Raw genomic sequence first — 13,869 nt, forward strand, 5'->3', positions numbered from 1 at the left:
CCAATGCAGTCATTGGCCAATGGAAAAAAGCCTTTTCCAGCCTGCATTTTGTTTCTTCCAATCAGAAAGGAAGGTCCAGTTTGAAACTACTTTCTCCAGAGCCCCTGATCCTTGTGCAACCCATCCCAGTTTGTGTAAGGCACGTTAGACCACAGGGTGATGTAAAATACCTGGAACATGCACTGAGTGCTCCTGATCCTGAGGGCTCCTCACCTGTAGAATCCCAGAATGGTTTGGGCTGGAAGGGACCTTAAAGATCATCCAGTTCCACCCCCTGCTATAGGCAGGGACACATTCCACTATCCCAGGTTGCTCCAAGCCCTTTCCATCCCAGCCTTGAGCACTTTCAGGGATGGGGCAGCTACAGCTTCTCTGGCCAACCTGTGCTAGGACCTCACAGCCCTCACTTGGAAAAACTTCCTCTCTTTCCCTGTAAAATAATCACTGGTAATGTCATGAGCTTCCCCTGCTGACTGCTGTGGTGCTTTACAATCTTCTGGACCAAGGAGTCAGGATAACCAGAACCTTGATGCCTAGGAGGGATCTCAGAATTACATAAGGAAGAGGACAAGCGTGGCCTGTGGAAATCTATGTGGATTTTAAGAAATCTCAGTGCTGGGAATATCTTCCTCAAGGTATATCTGCTTTACAGCTGCTTGAGTGTCCTGAAGGAAAAGGCAGCTCAGATGTTCACCTTCAGGTTAGCAAAATTTAGGGTTTGTTCCCAGATGGGCCAACTCTTCATGGGATAAATCCCAGCTTTACAATGCAGTCAGGGAAGCACAGATAAATATTATTGATGCCTTAGAGAGGTAAAGCTCAATTTCTGCTCTCTGGATCCCAAGCAGCACTTTTAACCTCATATTTCCAGGGTTTTGGAAGCAACTGGGAAATCCTGTTTGCTTGTGCCTTCCCTGAGCTGGGGGGTCTTTGCTGTGGGAGAGGTGCAATTCCCAAAGGGAGCAGGGGCAGCTCACTCCACATCACTGCTCAAAATCCCCAGCAGCAGATAGGATTTCCAGGCAGAGTTTGGCCAAGTCAGGTCTGGGCAGTTTTCCACAGGGCTGTCCAAGGTCATTGGATGGACAGCAGGGCTGTTCCCACGTGGATTTCATGCCATTGTTTGCCAGGTGTGGAGGTGCTGCGAGGACAAACATTGGGCAATCGTACCAAAGGTCTGCCATCCTTCCTGTCATTTGCACAGAGGACACTGGAGGAAGAGGATGGCAGAGACAAGGTGAAGGATCCTCATTGCTTCAAGTGTCTGGGGACATCCCACTGTCACAGGTAAGCTGAGGTAACATGTGGGCACACAGGATTTACCCAGTGGCCTTCACACCAGCTCCTAAAGTGATGTAGGGTGCTCTGGGCTGGCTGAGATCTCCTCCTGGGATTCATGGAAAAGGGTCAGGAGAGAGGAGAACAAGCCAGGGAGGAGGGATAGGACACAGGGACATTTCAGACAGTACTGGTCTAAGTGTGGGCAAAGGAACTGAGAGCTGGATGTTCACTGGGAACAAAGTCTGTGGTGTGCTGAGTGATTAAAAAATCAGCTAGGATTTAGAGGAGTCCTTCCACATATTCATTTTAACAATATTTTATGTATAAATATATCTACAATAGTGTGGAATTGCTATGTGGGCTGTAGAGAAACAGCAGAGTAAGAAATATCTTACTTATAAGAAATAATCTTACTTGTAAGAGATTATAGAATTTGTCTATGTTTAAATAAACAATTACTGAAATTAATATCCTGACTATTCCTGAGCAAATCATAGGTTAGAATATCCAGATTTTCTTCTCCATTTGCATGTTCTTCAGCAAAGATAAAATATAAAGCAGTTGTGTAAATTCAGCCTCTGTTTCTGTTGGAATATTTATGGATTTATATGCACAGGCATACAGATATATATTTATGCACGGAGAACATAATTTTGGGGGCTCCACACAATGTCCTGTGCAGTACCCCAGGAAAAGGGAACTGAGTAAGACATTGAGCCATCAAAATACTTTCAGGATGCAATATTAATTGATTTGCAATATCCATTCTTTAATTGTATGTGTTTAACTGCCAGGAAACAGGTGAAATGTATCACTTTTGTAATCATGAGTGGCCAAAACAATGCTTTGAGTCAATAACAGTATGTTGGAATTAAGAGTTAATTATAGTCTTTAAGATATTGAAAGGAAGTTTTCCATCAATCATAAGAACAAATATAATTAATTAGTTAAAGACCTTATCCAAACCCTGATATTTGAGCTTAGATCTGTTTTGTTCCACTTTGGGCAGATGGCACATGCACAAAGTGGAAAAGCAGGAAGAAAAAATAATTTTATCCTATTTTCACTTCCTTTTCAGGAGTTTACCCCAAAATCTCAGTTCAGAGCTCTGTGCCTCTAAAAACTCATTTATACATTTAATATTCACAGTGTCTATTTCTGCTTCTTTACATTTCATCACTTGAGTTATTTAAAAACCACAAGTTTTGAGTTGTTTAAAAAACAAAATCAAAATCCAAATAACAGAAACAAATGCTCTTCCACATTGTAAAACAAATATACATATTCTTCCAAATAAATAATGCAGGAATGGGATTTTAAATATCTGTTTTTTTCTGGGGAGGCTGTTCAGTGCCCAGCCACCCTCTGGGTAGAGAACTTTTCCTGATATCCAACCTAAACCTCCCCCAACTCAGCTTCATTCCATTTCCTCGAGTCCTGTCCATTTGATTTTGAGAGCAGTGAGTGGTTTCTTGTCCATCACAGGAGTCCAGAGCAGACTGCAGAGCAGGGAGGGCTTTGAGTCTGGCCTGTCAGAAAACATCATTCGCTCTCATATCAGCTCTGGGAATCAAAAAACATCAGTATAATTAAGGAGAAAAATCCATAAACCCCCACTGTCAGAATAATTTCTGTACTCTTCACTGATGAAGGCTGCTGGAGGGGAATTTCAGCACTAGCTCTTCATTGCCATCTTCTGGGAGAGACCCGAGTAGCTGAATGCTCTTTGAAGTAAAGGAATGTTGGGTTTTTCCCCAGTCTCTTGGTGGTATGACAATGAAAACACAACATCTGGGCTCACAGATTCCTTTGGGGTTCCGATTAAACCAGGGCTGCCCCAGTTTCTGCAGTCCAGATCCACTGAGGGCACATATTTGACCAAAATATTTTTGTGGAAGTTGTTTCCTTTGGACACCTGGAATCAGAAAGGCTGTGTGGAGGTGGGTGCTTCTATTGCATCTGCGGGGTGCCCAGATGAAGGAGAGAACGATGAATCTGACTCCATGTTATCAGAAGGCTAATTTATTATTTTATATACTAAAGAATACAGAAAGGATACTTGCAGAAGGATAAAAAGACAGTAATGAAAACTTGTGACTCTTTTCAGAGCCTTGACACAGCTTGGCACTGATTGGCCAATGAGTCAAAACAATTCACATGAAACCAATGAAACAATCACCTGCTGGTAAACAATCTCCAAAGACATTCCAAAGTAGCAAAACACAGGAGAAGCAAAACAGATTGGTTTCCTTTTTATCTGAGGCTTCTCAGCTTCCCAGGAGAAGAAAAGGTCAAAGTGATTTTTCCAGAAAATATGACTGTGACATGCTTCCCTGGAAGTAATTATTCAAACATAAATATTTTCTGTGGGACAAGCAGAACACAGATGAGTCAAATCCATGAGAATGAAAGAGGGACCAACAGGTCAAGGGAGGGCAATTTGCTCCTGTGATGTCCTACCTGGGGTCGCCAACATAACGACATGGAGCTCCTGGAGAGAGTCCAGAGGAGACCAAGCAGATGCTCCAAGGGCTGGATCCCTCTGCTCTGGAGCCAGGCTGGGAGAGCTGGGGATGCTCACCTGGAGAAGGGTCCAGGGAGAGCTCAGAGCCCCTTCCAGTGCCTAAAGGGGCTCCAGGAGAGCTGGAGAGGGACTTGGGACCAGGGATGGAGGGACAGGACACAGGGAATGGCTTCCCACAAACAGAGGGCAGGGTCAGATGGGATGTTGGAATCCTTCCCTGTGGGGGTGGTCAGGTCCTGGCACAGGGTGCCCAGAGAAGCTGTGGCTGCCCCTGGATCCCTGGAAGTATCCAAGACCAGGCTGGGGCTTGGAGCAAGCTGGGATAGTGGAAGGTGCCCCTGCCCATGGCAGGGATGGAACTGGATGTTTTTTAAGGTGCCTTCCAACTCAAACCATTCTGGGATTCTATGAACACAGAGGGCTCTCACCTGTATTTCACACAGGAGAGTAATTGCAAAATCTGAGCTTCCCAAATTCAGCTGTTCTGGGGGCTTTGGATGCATCTGCAGGCTCCAGAGACAGCCCTGCAGGGTGAGGTCCCCCCCTGGATCCCAACCTGTGTGTCCCAAGCCATCGTTTGCTGTGGGAAATGGATCTGTAGAGAGTTCTCATGGCCTGACAGAAGGCCTACACAGTTTGCAAACTTTGAGATAAGAAATGCTGACTTAGAAATGCCATGGAATAGGACAGATGTTGCTGAGAGAGAAACGGAGCTGGCAACAAGTTTCAAAAGATGGCCTTGGAAATAAGATTAGACCTGCAAGAAAGACTCCAAGGACTATACTTTGGAGAAACAGAACTATGAAAGATCCACTGTAGTAGGACCCACAAGGGCTAGTTTTATATGACTGGCTTTAAGGCATCTACAGCATGGTGTGGCAAAAGGCTGACAGGCCAAGAAACACTTATAGTGTCTTGTAATTAGGAAATAATTGGCTTCTGATTGTGATGGCGTGAATTATAACATCTGTATTGCCTCCCCCTTCACATGAGACTGAAAATGGAATAAAAGCTTTTTAAAATCCTCTCAGTTGCCCCATCTCAGGGTCAGAAAAAGAGATTGCCTGACAGTTTCCCACTGCCCATGAGGGATCAGTGTGTTGGGCACACTCCAGGGTGGTGTGAGTTGGCTCTTTGGGAAGAGCCAACTCATGTTCCAGGGAAAGAGGAGGGAGTTCACAAGAGGTCACTGTCCCCCACCAGCTGCTGGGAAGTGACATTTCAGCTGCTGGGAATTGCTGTGGCAGGTCCATGTCCTTGGCCAGCCGGTCTGTGGCTGCTCTGTCACCCACAGAATATATAAAAACAGTTTTTCTGGGGTGAGACATCACTCTGTGAAGATCCCCTGGAGTGGAACCAGGTAGGACCCAGTGGCCTCTCTCTCCTCAGGTCCTCTTGGGTGAGCTAAAGGTGCAGTTTTCACACCAATTTCAATCCGAGAAAAGAACCTAATTTTTGATAAAATTTGTTTTCTCTAAAAAGAACTTAATAATCCAAGATGTAGAATATTGCAGCTTAATTAAATCCCCATGAATATCTGAAGTGGTCAGTGCTTGGTGTTTCAGTCATGCATTTGGCTGATTGTTATACTCACTGATGGGGATTCTTAATTATTAAATTAGTTGGTATTATTTTCCAAAGGTAGCTGGAATCTTCAGTGAGAAATGATGGTGGAGAGACAATCCAGGGCCTCCAGGATGGATAGATGGTTATTTAGATTTTCTGTAAACATATTTCAAGGAGTAATTACTGGCTTGTAAGATAAAAAAATTAACATTATTTGAGTCATTAAAGCCTTTGAGTGTTTATATTCAAAGCAATTGGAAAGGGTTACATTATTAATTAAATAAAATTAATGTTTTAGTCATTAAGTAACCAAGAAACTTGCTTTGAACATGAAGCACTGCCCTGTATGGGCTGCCATGATTAAAGTTAACTTCATCCCAGCCAGATTCAGCAGAGTTGCTCAAATAAAAAAATTAATAAAAATATTTATAGTCATAAATACATTTTACGAATCTTATCTTTCAATTTTTTTTTCCTTAAAAACTGTTGTTTCTGTAGATTCATTCTAGAACATTTATTCTATTACATAAATGCCATTTTTATTTTAAAATTGCAGCTAATTTGTCATTAATAGTGTTTGTGGTGGGTGATGAAAAATACTGGTTAAATGCATGATTTCTTTCTGTTTTTTTCTTAGCATCTGTTGTATTTGGTGGCACTGAATTTGGACATGAAGATCTTTTCCTTTTTCTTTGCTGTTCTCCTCTTAATTCTCCAGGGCACTTCAGGTAAGAATAAACTCTAAGGAAATGCAGAGGGAAAATTGTGAGAATGGAAAAAAAAAGGGGGAATAGAAATAAAAACAGAAATAAGAAGAAATAGAAATAGAAAATAGAATAGAAATAGAAAATAGAATAGAAATAGAAAGATAGAAATAGAAATAGAATAGAAATAGAAATAGAAATATAGAATAGAAATAGAAATAGAAATAGAAATAGAAATATAGAAATAGAAATAGAAATAGAAATAGAATAGAATAGAAATAGAAATAGAAATAGAAATAGAAATAGAATAGAAATAGAAATAGAAATAGAAATAGAAATAGAAATAGATAGAAATTAAATATAAAGGGGTTTATTCCCTTTTGCCTAAAGTGCTGCCAGTGTGTTGGGCACATTTTTAGCAGTGACCAAATGGGTCCATTGCATGCACTGAACCCTCCCTGTTTGGAAAATAAGGGAATTTAATGGTGAGGAAGTGGCCAGCCTGCAGGTAAACTTCCAGACTGCTGCCATGCTATAACCTGGATTGTTCTTGGTCTTCTTTGGGAAGGCAATCACAACTCTGCACTGTTTATTTTTCATTCTGCCCAGGTTTCCTGCGTGCCCCCAGCACCGAGGTGCAGTGCAGACAGGCTGGGGGTGTCTGTTCCAGCCACCACTGCCCCCCGCCCCACAGGAGACCCTTTGGAAGATGCCAGCAGGGAATTCCCTGCTGTAGGACTGTGGTGAGTCCAGGATGTGATGGATCACACACCCACAGAAGGGCTTGGGTTGGGCAGGGCCTTTCAAGGTCATCTGTTCCACCCCCATTGTCATGGACACCTTCAACAAGATCCAGTTGCTCCAAGCCCCATCCAACCTGGCCTTGAACATTTCCAGGGACTTTTTGGGGTTTATTGCTCATTTATTACCCATTTTTGGACATCTACTCTGCCCTTGAGACGGAAAATTCCTCCAGCCGAAGCTGGCAAAGAGCAGAGACTCTGCACACTCAGATATAGGATTTCCTGAGGATTTCCTCACTGTTTCCCTCTGTAGCATTGATGGTGCAGCCTCATGGGAAAGATCACAGTGAAACCTCTTTGGCAGAGAAAATTAATCAGCCAGAAATGAACTCTTTTTGCTGCTGTTCCCATTGGCTGGCTCAAGCTGCTCATGATGAGTAGCACTGGCTTCAGAGGACACATCTCTTGATGTGCACACTGAGCTGAAACCTGGGATTTTTGGGTCAGATTCATAGGAAACCTGCATGTTCCACCTTGCAAAGGCTGCCTGGTCCCAGAGTCAGAATAACAGCCTGAAAGTCATGTTGTTCTCCCAGATTTTTTTCCTACAGTTCCGTAAACTTCCTCTTCTAGACAAAATCAAAATATCTGGTAGTGAAAGGTGTCACTGCCCATGGCAGGGAGTTGGAACTAGATGGTCTTTTAGGTCCTTTCAAATCAAAACCATTCTTTAATTCTGTGATTAATTTATTTTTTTTCCTCTCAAATTCCTTAGTGTAATCCTAAAGTTTACTCCATATCTTTATTCCAATGTGAAACTGCAGCAACAAATATCTCTGAATATTTACACTCTGCCTCCACTGATTCTAACATTTAATTTTCTGTTTCTCTTTTTCCCTGTAAAATGCTGCAGACACTTTTATTTTTGGAGGCTCTTACTCAAATTCTGTTCAATAGTACTAGTAAGAGATGTTAAAAACAAAACTTGAGCAGCAGAAACTCTTTTCCATGCCAAAAATTCCAAGAGGCAGAGGAAGCTTCAGGCACAGATTGTGGTCAATTCATCATTAATTAAAATAGAAAAGCAATTTATGATTAAAATTCAGCAGCAGCAGGCCTGTGAATACCCTGAAGAGTTGGATTCAGGAATATCAGCCCTTAGTGCCCTTCTGTGCATTTTGTTTAATTTCTTTCCTGGTTGTAAGCACAAAATCTGAAAGTTTCTTCCTTTTTTTTTTTTTTTTTTTAGTATGATTAGTGACCACTGACATCTCAGATGGGCTAACCAGAGCTTCTGGCAATTTAAGGGATGTATCATCTTTGGAGAATCTGGAATTCTGAGCAGAAAATATGCATTGGACACATGCAGGCACATGCCACAATGTGAACAACAGAAAGAGAACAAACCCTTCCACAAACAGCCTTAATGATCTGAAGAAACTCCCAAGAAATTATTGAACAAAACAAAATTTTTCATTTTTAAAAATGTTTTGCTGCTGAAATTTTATTGTGTCAACCAACCTCTGTCCAGAGGTCACCAGAATGTAGGAGTCTGTGCCTGTGGAAGGATGTAAAATTCTTCCTTTGGCCCTCAGAACAGGTATTTTATTATTGTTGTTATTATTATTATTTTGTTTTCCTTTTGGAGTCAGCAACAATGTGAGTAATGCCAGAATGCTCAGCTAAGGTGTTTATATTTCATAGTCTACACATCCCAATAAATTTTAATAAACATGTCCTGGAAGATCTGTGTTTGATCCTTATCCTTGTGAGGAACCATCTCCTTATTCCTGTGAGGAATTCTCTTGCTGTGCATTTTGTTGGAGGGTCTCACCTAGAATCAGTGTGAGATGTGCCTTGTGGTAAACTTATCCAAGAAAAGAGGAAGAAAACAAACCCATGTGACAGGAACATGTTCTTGTCCTAATCATTATTAATTTGACCAAGAATAACTTCAAGGCCAGGTTGGGCAGGACTTGGAACAACCTGGGACAGTGCAAGGTGTCCCTGTCCATGGCTGGGGTGGAACTGGATATCTTTAAAGTCCTTTCCCACCCAAACATTCCATGATTCTGTGACTCTCCAAACCCAGTGTGATGAGGCCAGTGCAGAGCTGGGACAAGCTGATCAGGCTGAGCACCCATGGAAGTCCTGAATCCATCCAGGAGCTCCTGGCATGGAGAGCAAGGACACTTTGTGTTACTCCCTGTCCCAAATCCTTGTGGCCTTTGCACTGGGGGTGTTGGGGATGGGGACAGGAAGGAGGGGATGAGTCTTGGTGGTGAGAATCCAGGCTGATGGACACACAGCCCACTGCCACCAGACAGTGGGAAAAACATCCTGACCAGCTTGGGATCCAGAGAAATTAAATTCCATGGACATGATGCTGGTCTACACTAAATAGACCAGCAGGAGCAGAATCTTGTGAATGTGGTCATGCAGCCTCGAGCCCTTCTACGACCCTGGGGTTTCTCTGTATTCCAAATATTTCAGGATGGGCTGGCAGATGCAGCCCTGGAGAGGAGCAGAGGACTGAGCCTGTCTCCTGAATCCCAGCTCTGGGCTGGAATGGCAGCTTTAATGGGGCTAGTGCTTTTCCATTATTAATATAAATGTTGCCACATAAATCATTTCAACACAGGATGATTTAACAGGCCCTGATGACACATGGACTACTGTAGTTAAATAAAATTAATTTACAGGCTGATTTTTATAGACCACAAAACCAACAAAATCCACCCTGACATAAATGAGCAAGTATCAGCAACATGGTTTCACAAGAACTTGCTTTTATTAGAGTTGAAACTGCAAATATCTTTATTGGACAAGAACTCCTCCTCAGATGTTCTTGTGCTCCTGAGGGCCTCCACCCCCATGGGAAAGGCTCCCCAGAGCACCAAGGACAGGATCCATCGATGTCCAGAGATGGGGGATGTCTCAGATGTCCAGAGCTCTTGTCTGAGGGGTCAGTGAGGTGTCAGATTTAGGAGCTGGGGGTCCTGCAGAGAAAATTCAGGTGCTTAGCTCATCCACCAAACAAATAAATTACACCCTGACACCTCAGACTGCTGGAGACACGAGGAACACATGAGGGTAAAGACAGCTGGAGACTCTGAGCTGGCCCTGTGTTTCTGGCCATAAAATAACCCAGATAAAATACAGAATGGGGCTGTCACCTCTCAGCACACACCACAGCTGCTCACTTGTGGCTGCTGATGCCCCAAAGTACCAGAGACCCCTTCCACCCTCCCAGGTTGCTCCAAGCCCCACCCAACCTGGCCTTGGACACTTCCAGGGATCCAGGGGCAGCCACAGCTTCCCTGGGCACCCAGTGCCAGGGCCTTAGCACCCTCAAAGAGACACATTTCTTCCTAACATCCAATCCAGATCCACTCTCTGTCAGATTGAAGCCATTGCCCCTTGTCCTGTCCCTCTTGCAAACAGTTTCTCTTTTTCTCTGGAACATTCCAACACCACACAAACTCTGTTTTGTTTTCACCACACACCAACCCCAGCAATTAGCAGGTACTTTTTGGATATTGTAGGGGGCTGGAGAAGGGGTTCTGGTGCTGAAAAGGGGGAAAGCCCAGTGATTCTGCTTGCTTCTGTGGCAGCAGCCCTTCCCCAGAGGAATTTCTCTTACCATTTGCAGCATCTTAGCTTCCCACCGCGGCAGGTCCCGATGTCAACCAGAGGGGCAGAGCAGGGCACGAAGGAGCAGGAGCCCCTGCTCTGCCGGCAGGCCAGGGTGTCAGCGGTTTCCTGGCTGTAAGCTGCAAAAAAATAGGGAAAATTCATGTTTGTTTCTCCTGGCAGAGGGCTGGAGACTTGAGGCATGAGATTTACCTGGCACTGTGTTAAGGTTTTTGTCATCAAATTGGATTCCATCTCTAATTTGAAAGGCATCACAGCTTTATTCTAAATCAGGTCTCTAACATTTCAACCACTTTGTCCCAGTGATTCTCGAGTCCTTTCTCTTAATCACATATTGTTCAAGGATTGCATGTTTTTGATGTCACTCAGCTGATTGTACTTTGATTTCCCTTATCTCTTAAATTTAAAAGCCCTGTAGTGTTTTATATAATCTTATGAAGATTATAGCATTTTATATAATATATTAATATATTATATATATATTATATAATTTTATATATATATATATATATATATATATATATATATATATATATATAATATATATATATATATATATAATAGTGGTTTATATAATCTTTATGAAGAGATAGAAAAAAACTGGAGGCCTTTTCCCGAGAGATTCTACTGGAATTGTACCAGTCCTGAAGCCATCTCAGGGGTCACAGGGTGTTTTGATATAAATAATACATTTTGTGGTGCATGAAGCAGGAAAAGCCCAAGAAGGCAATCCCAAAACATGTAGTAAAGGTTTTGTCTCAATGGTTCTACATTTTTGTCTTTGAGCAGACAGACATTTGATGGTCTAAGAAAGCTGGTACAAATTTGAGACTACTGCAGAACAAATTGAGGCGACTTTGGCTGCTTCAAAGACACCCAAATAGCCTGGAATGATACATGGGCTCCAAACCCACTTAATGAACTTGGCCAATATGGAATTCAGGCAAAAAGCAACAGTCAGGATAACATTTTTTCCAAAAACAGATGAGGTGTCCTAATCTAGAACACACAGTCGAGGACATGTGGGTGACAATGTGAGAAGAGAAAGCTCTCATGTTGCTGGGTTGCATCTTTAGTATTATTCTAGGAATCGTCTCAACAAAATCCTCGGGGCATTGCTCAGGTTGGAAAAGTGTCCTTGGATCCTCCATGACCAGAAAGTCCAACCATCCCCAGCACTGCCAAGGCCACCACTGGGGGATCCATGTCCCCAAGTTCCACATCCACACAGCTTTTAAATCCCTCCAGGTGTGGGGACTCCAGCACTGCCCCAGACAGCTGTGCCAGCGTTGGAGAACTTCTGGTGAACAAATGTTTCCTAATATCCAATCTAAACCTCCCCAGGTACAACCTGATGTCATTTTCTGTTGTCCTGTCCCTGTTCTCTGGGAGCAGAGCCTGATCCCCCTGGCTGTCCCCTCCTCTCAGGGAGTTGTGCAGAGCCACAAGGTCCCCCCTGAGCCTCCTTTTCTCCAGGCTGAGCCCCTTTCCCAGCTCCCTCAGCCCCTCCTGGTGCTCCAGCCCCTTCCCCAGTTCTGTTCCCTTCCCTGGACACGCTCCAGCTTCTCAATGTCCTTCTTGTCCCAGAGCTGTCCCCAGCACTGGAGGTGCCCCAGCAGTGCCAGCACAGGGGACAGCACAGCCCTGGTCCTGCTGCCACCCCAGAGCTGGGACAGCCCAGGTGCCACTGGCCTCTTGCCCACCTGGGCACACCTGGCTCATGTCCAGCTGCTGCCACAGCACCTCCAGGTCCTTTTCCAGTTTTTGAGCTGCTCTGCCCCAGCCTGAAGCTGCAGGGGTTGAAGTGATGAACACTTGGCCTTGACCTTCACACAATTTGTCTCATCTCATGGATCCAACCTGTTCAGATCCCCCTGCAGAGCCTTCCTGCTCTTCAGCAGATCAACACTCCCACCTGACTTCATGTAATCTGCAAATTTGCTGAGGTTACCCTCAGTCCCCTCATATGGATCATTCATTAAGATATCAAACAGGACCAGCCCCAGTAGTGAGCCCTGGGGAGCACCACTGGTGTCAGCCTCAGTTGGACTTAACTCCATTCTCCACACCTCTCTGGGCCTGGCCATCCTGATAGTTTTTAACCCAGGGAACAGTGCACCTACCCAAGCCATGAGCAGCCAGTTTCTGCAAGAAAACTCTGTGGGAAATGGTGTCAAAGATTTAGCAAAATCCAGCTAGATACCTATTCCACTAAATGGGACACCTTGTCATAGAGGAGATCATGTTGGTCAAGCAGGGTCAGCTTTTCATGAACCAACACTGGCTGTGCCTGATCCCCTGGGTGTTCTGTACTGCCATATGAAGGCACCCAAGATGAGCTGCTCCAAAACCTTTTCTGGCACCAAGGTCAATACAGGACCATCCTTTTTTTTCTCACCTTGTCATCACATGCTAGAAAGAAACCATCAGTATGACTATCAAAGAACCTTGAATTGATAGCTTGAAAATTAAGACAATGACCAGGGAAGAGGAATTCTAACAGGAAAGTCATGGATTCTAGGAGCAGAGATGCAATCTGACCCTCAGCACTGGGATCTAAAGAACCTCTCTGCATCTTCACCCTTTGAGCCTCCATCTCATCTCTTTTCAGCCTTACCTGGAGCAGCCTGGAAGAGGAAGAAGAGAACAGCAACGAGGAAGAAGAGGATTCTCATGACTGGCAGCTGGCAGCAAGGCAGCTTTGGCAGGGATGGAGACAACACCAGTGTGAACAGAAGCTGTCCAAGACCGAGCACAGGCAGTGCTTCTGCATATAAAGGCTCTGGGACAGAACAAGGGGGTGGAGGAGTGGCTGCCTGGAGAACAGAGAGTTCATTGCCCTGTTCCCATGGAGACTGGTGAGGTAGGGAGGTGTTGCAACCTCTCACGTTAGGAGATGCTCGACCTGAGCCATGACCACGTCTTGCTGGCTGCCCCATGCCAGCTGGTGGGCTGTGCCCAGGGAGGGCAGGGGATTGGAGCAGGAGGGAGGTGGGTTCCTGGGATCTGCAGGGCTGTAAACCATGCAGAACTGATGGTGCCCTGTGGCTCTTGGCCATGGTCTTGTGCCATCTTGTCCTCCCCCTCAGCCACCAGGCAGGGTGAGCAAAGGAGAAAACGCCTCCTTGGAGATGAGAGCGTGGAGTGACAGGGCAAGGGGCAATGGCTTCAAGCTGAAAGAGCAGGTTTAGGTGAGATATTAGAAAACCTCCTTCACTGTGAGGGTGGTGAGACAATGGAGCAGGTTGTTTGGAAAAGCTGTGGCTGCCCCATCCCTGGAAGTGTTCAAAGACAGGTTACACAAAGCTTGGTGCAACCTGGGATAGTGGAAAATATTCCTAGCCAGGCAGGGGCTTGGAATGGGATGATCTTTAAGGTCCTTTCCAATCCAAACCAT

The 13,869-nt window shown here is 44.4% G+C and overlaps 1 protein-coding gene across 1 annotated transcript; it reads right to left on the bottom strand.

The window, feature by feature from the left end:
• Positions 1-9,587: 9,587 nt before the first annotated feature.
• On the bottom strand, positions 9,588-13,235 carry LOC115484999 (gallinacin-9). The gene is made up of 3 exons (XM_050972906.1): positions 13,090-13,235; positions 10,462-10,591; positions 9,588-9,817 (listed from the first exon to the last, which is right to left on the bottom strand). Exons 1-3 carry the CDS (start codon positions 13,145-13,147, stop codon positions 9,802-9,804), a joined length of 204 nt encoding a protein of 67 aa, XP_050828863.1. The 5' UTR covers positions 13,148-13,235; the 3' UTR covers positions 9,588-9,801.
• Between the last annotated feature and the right edge of the window lie 634 nt (positions 13,236-13,869).

Source organism: Serinus canaria, chromosome 3 (genome assembly GCF_022539315.1).
Source record: "Serinus canaria isolate serCan28SL12 chromosome 3, serCan2020, whole genome shotgun sequence".
NCBI classification, from domain to species: Eukaryota; Metazoa; Chordata; class Aves; order Passeriformes; family Fringillidae; genus Serinus; species Serinus canaria.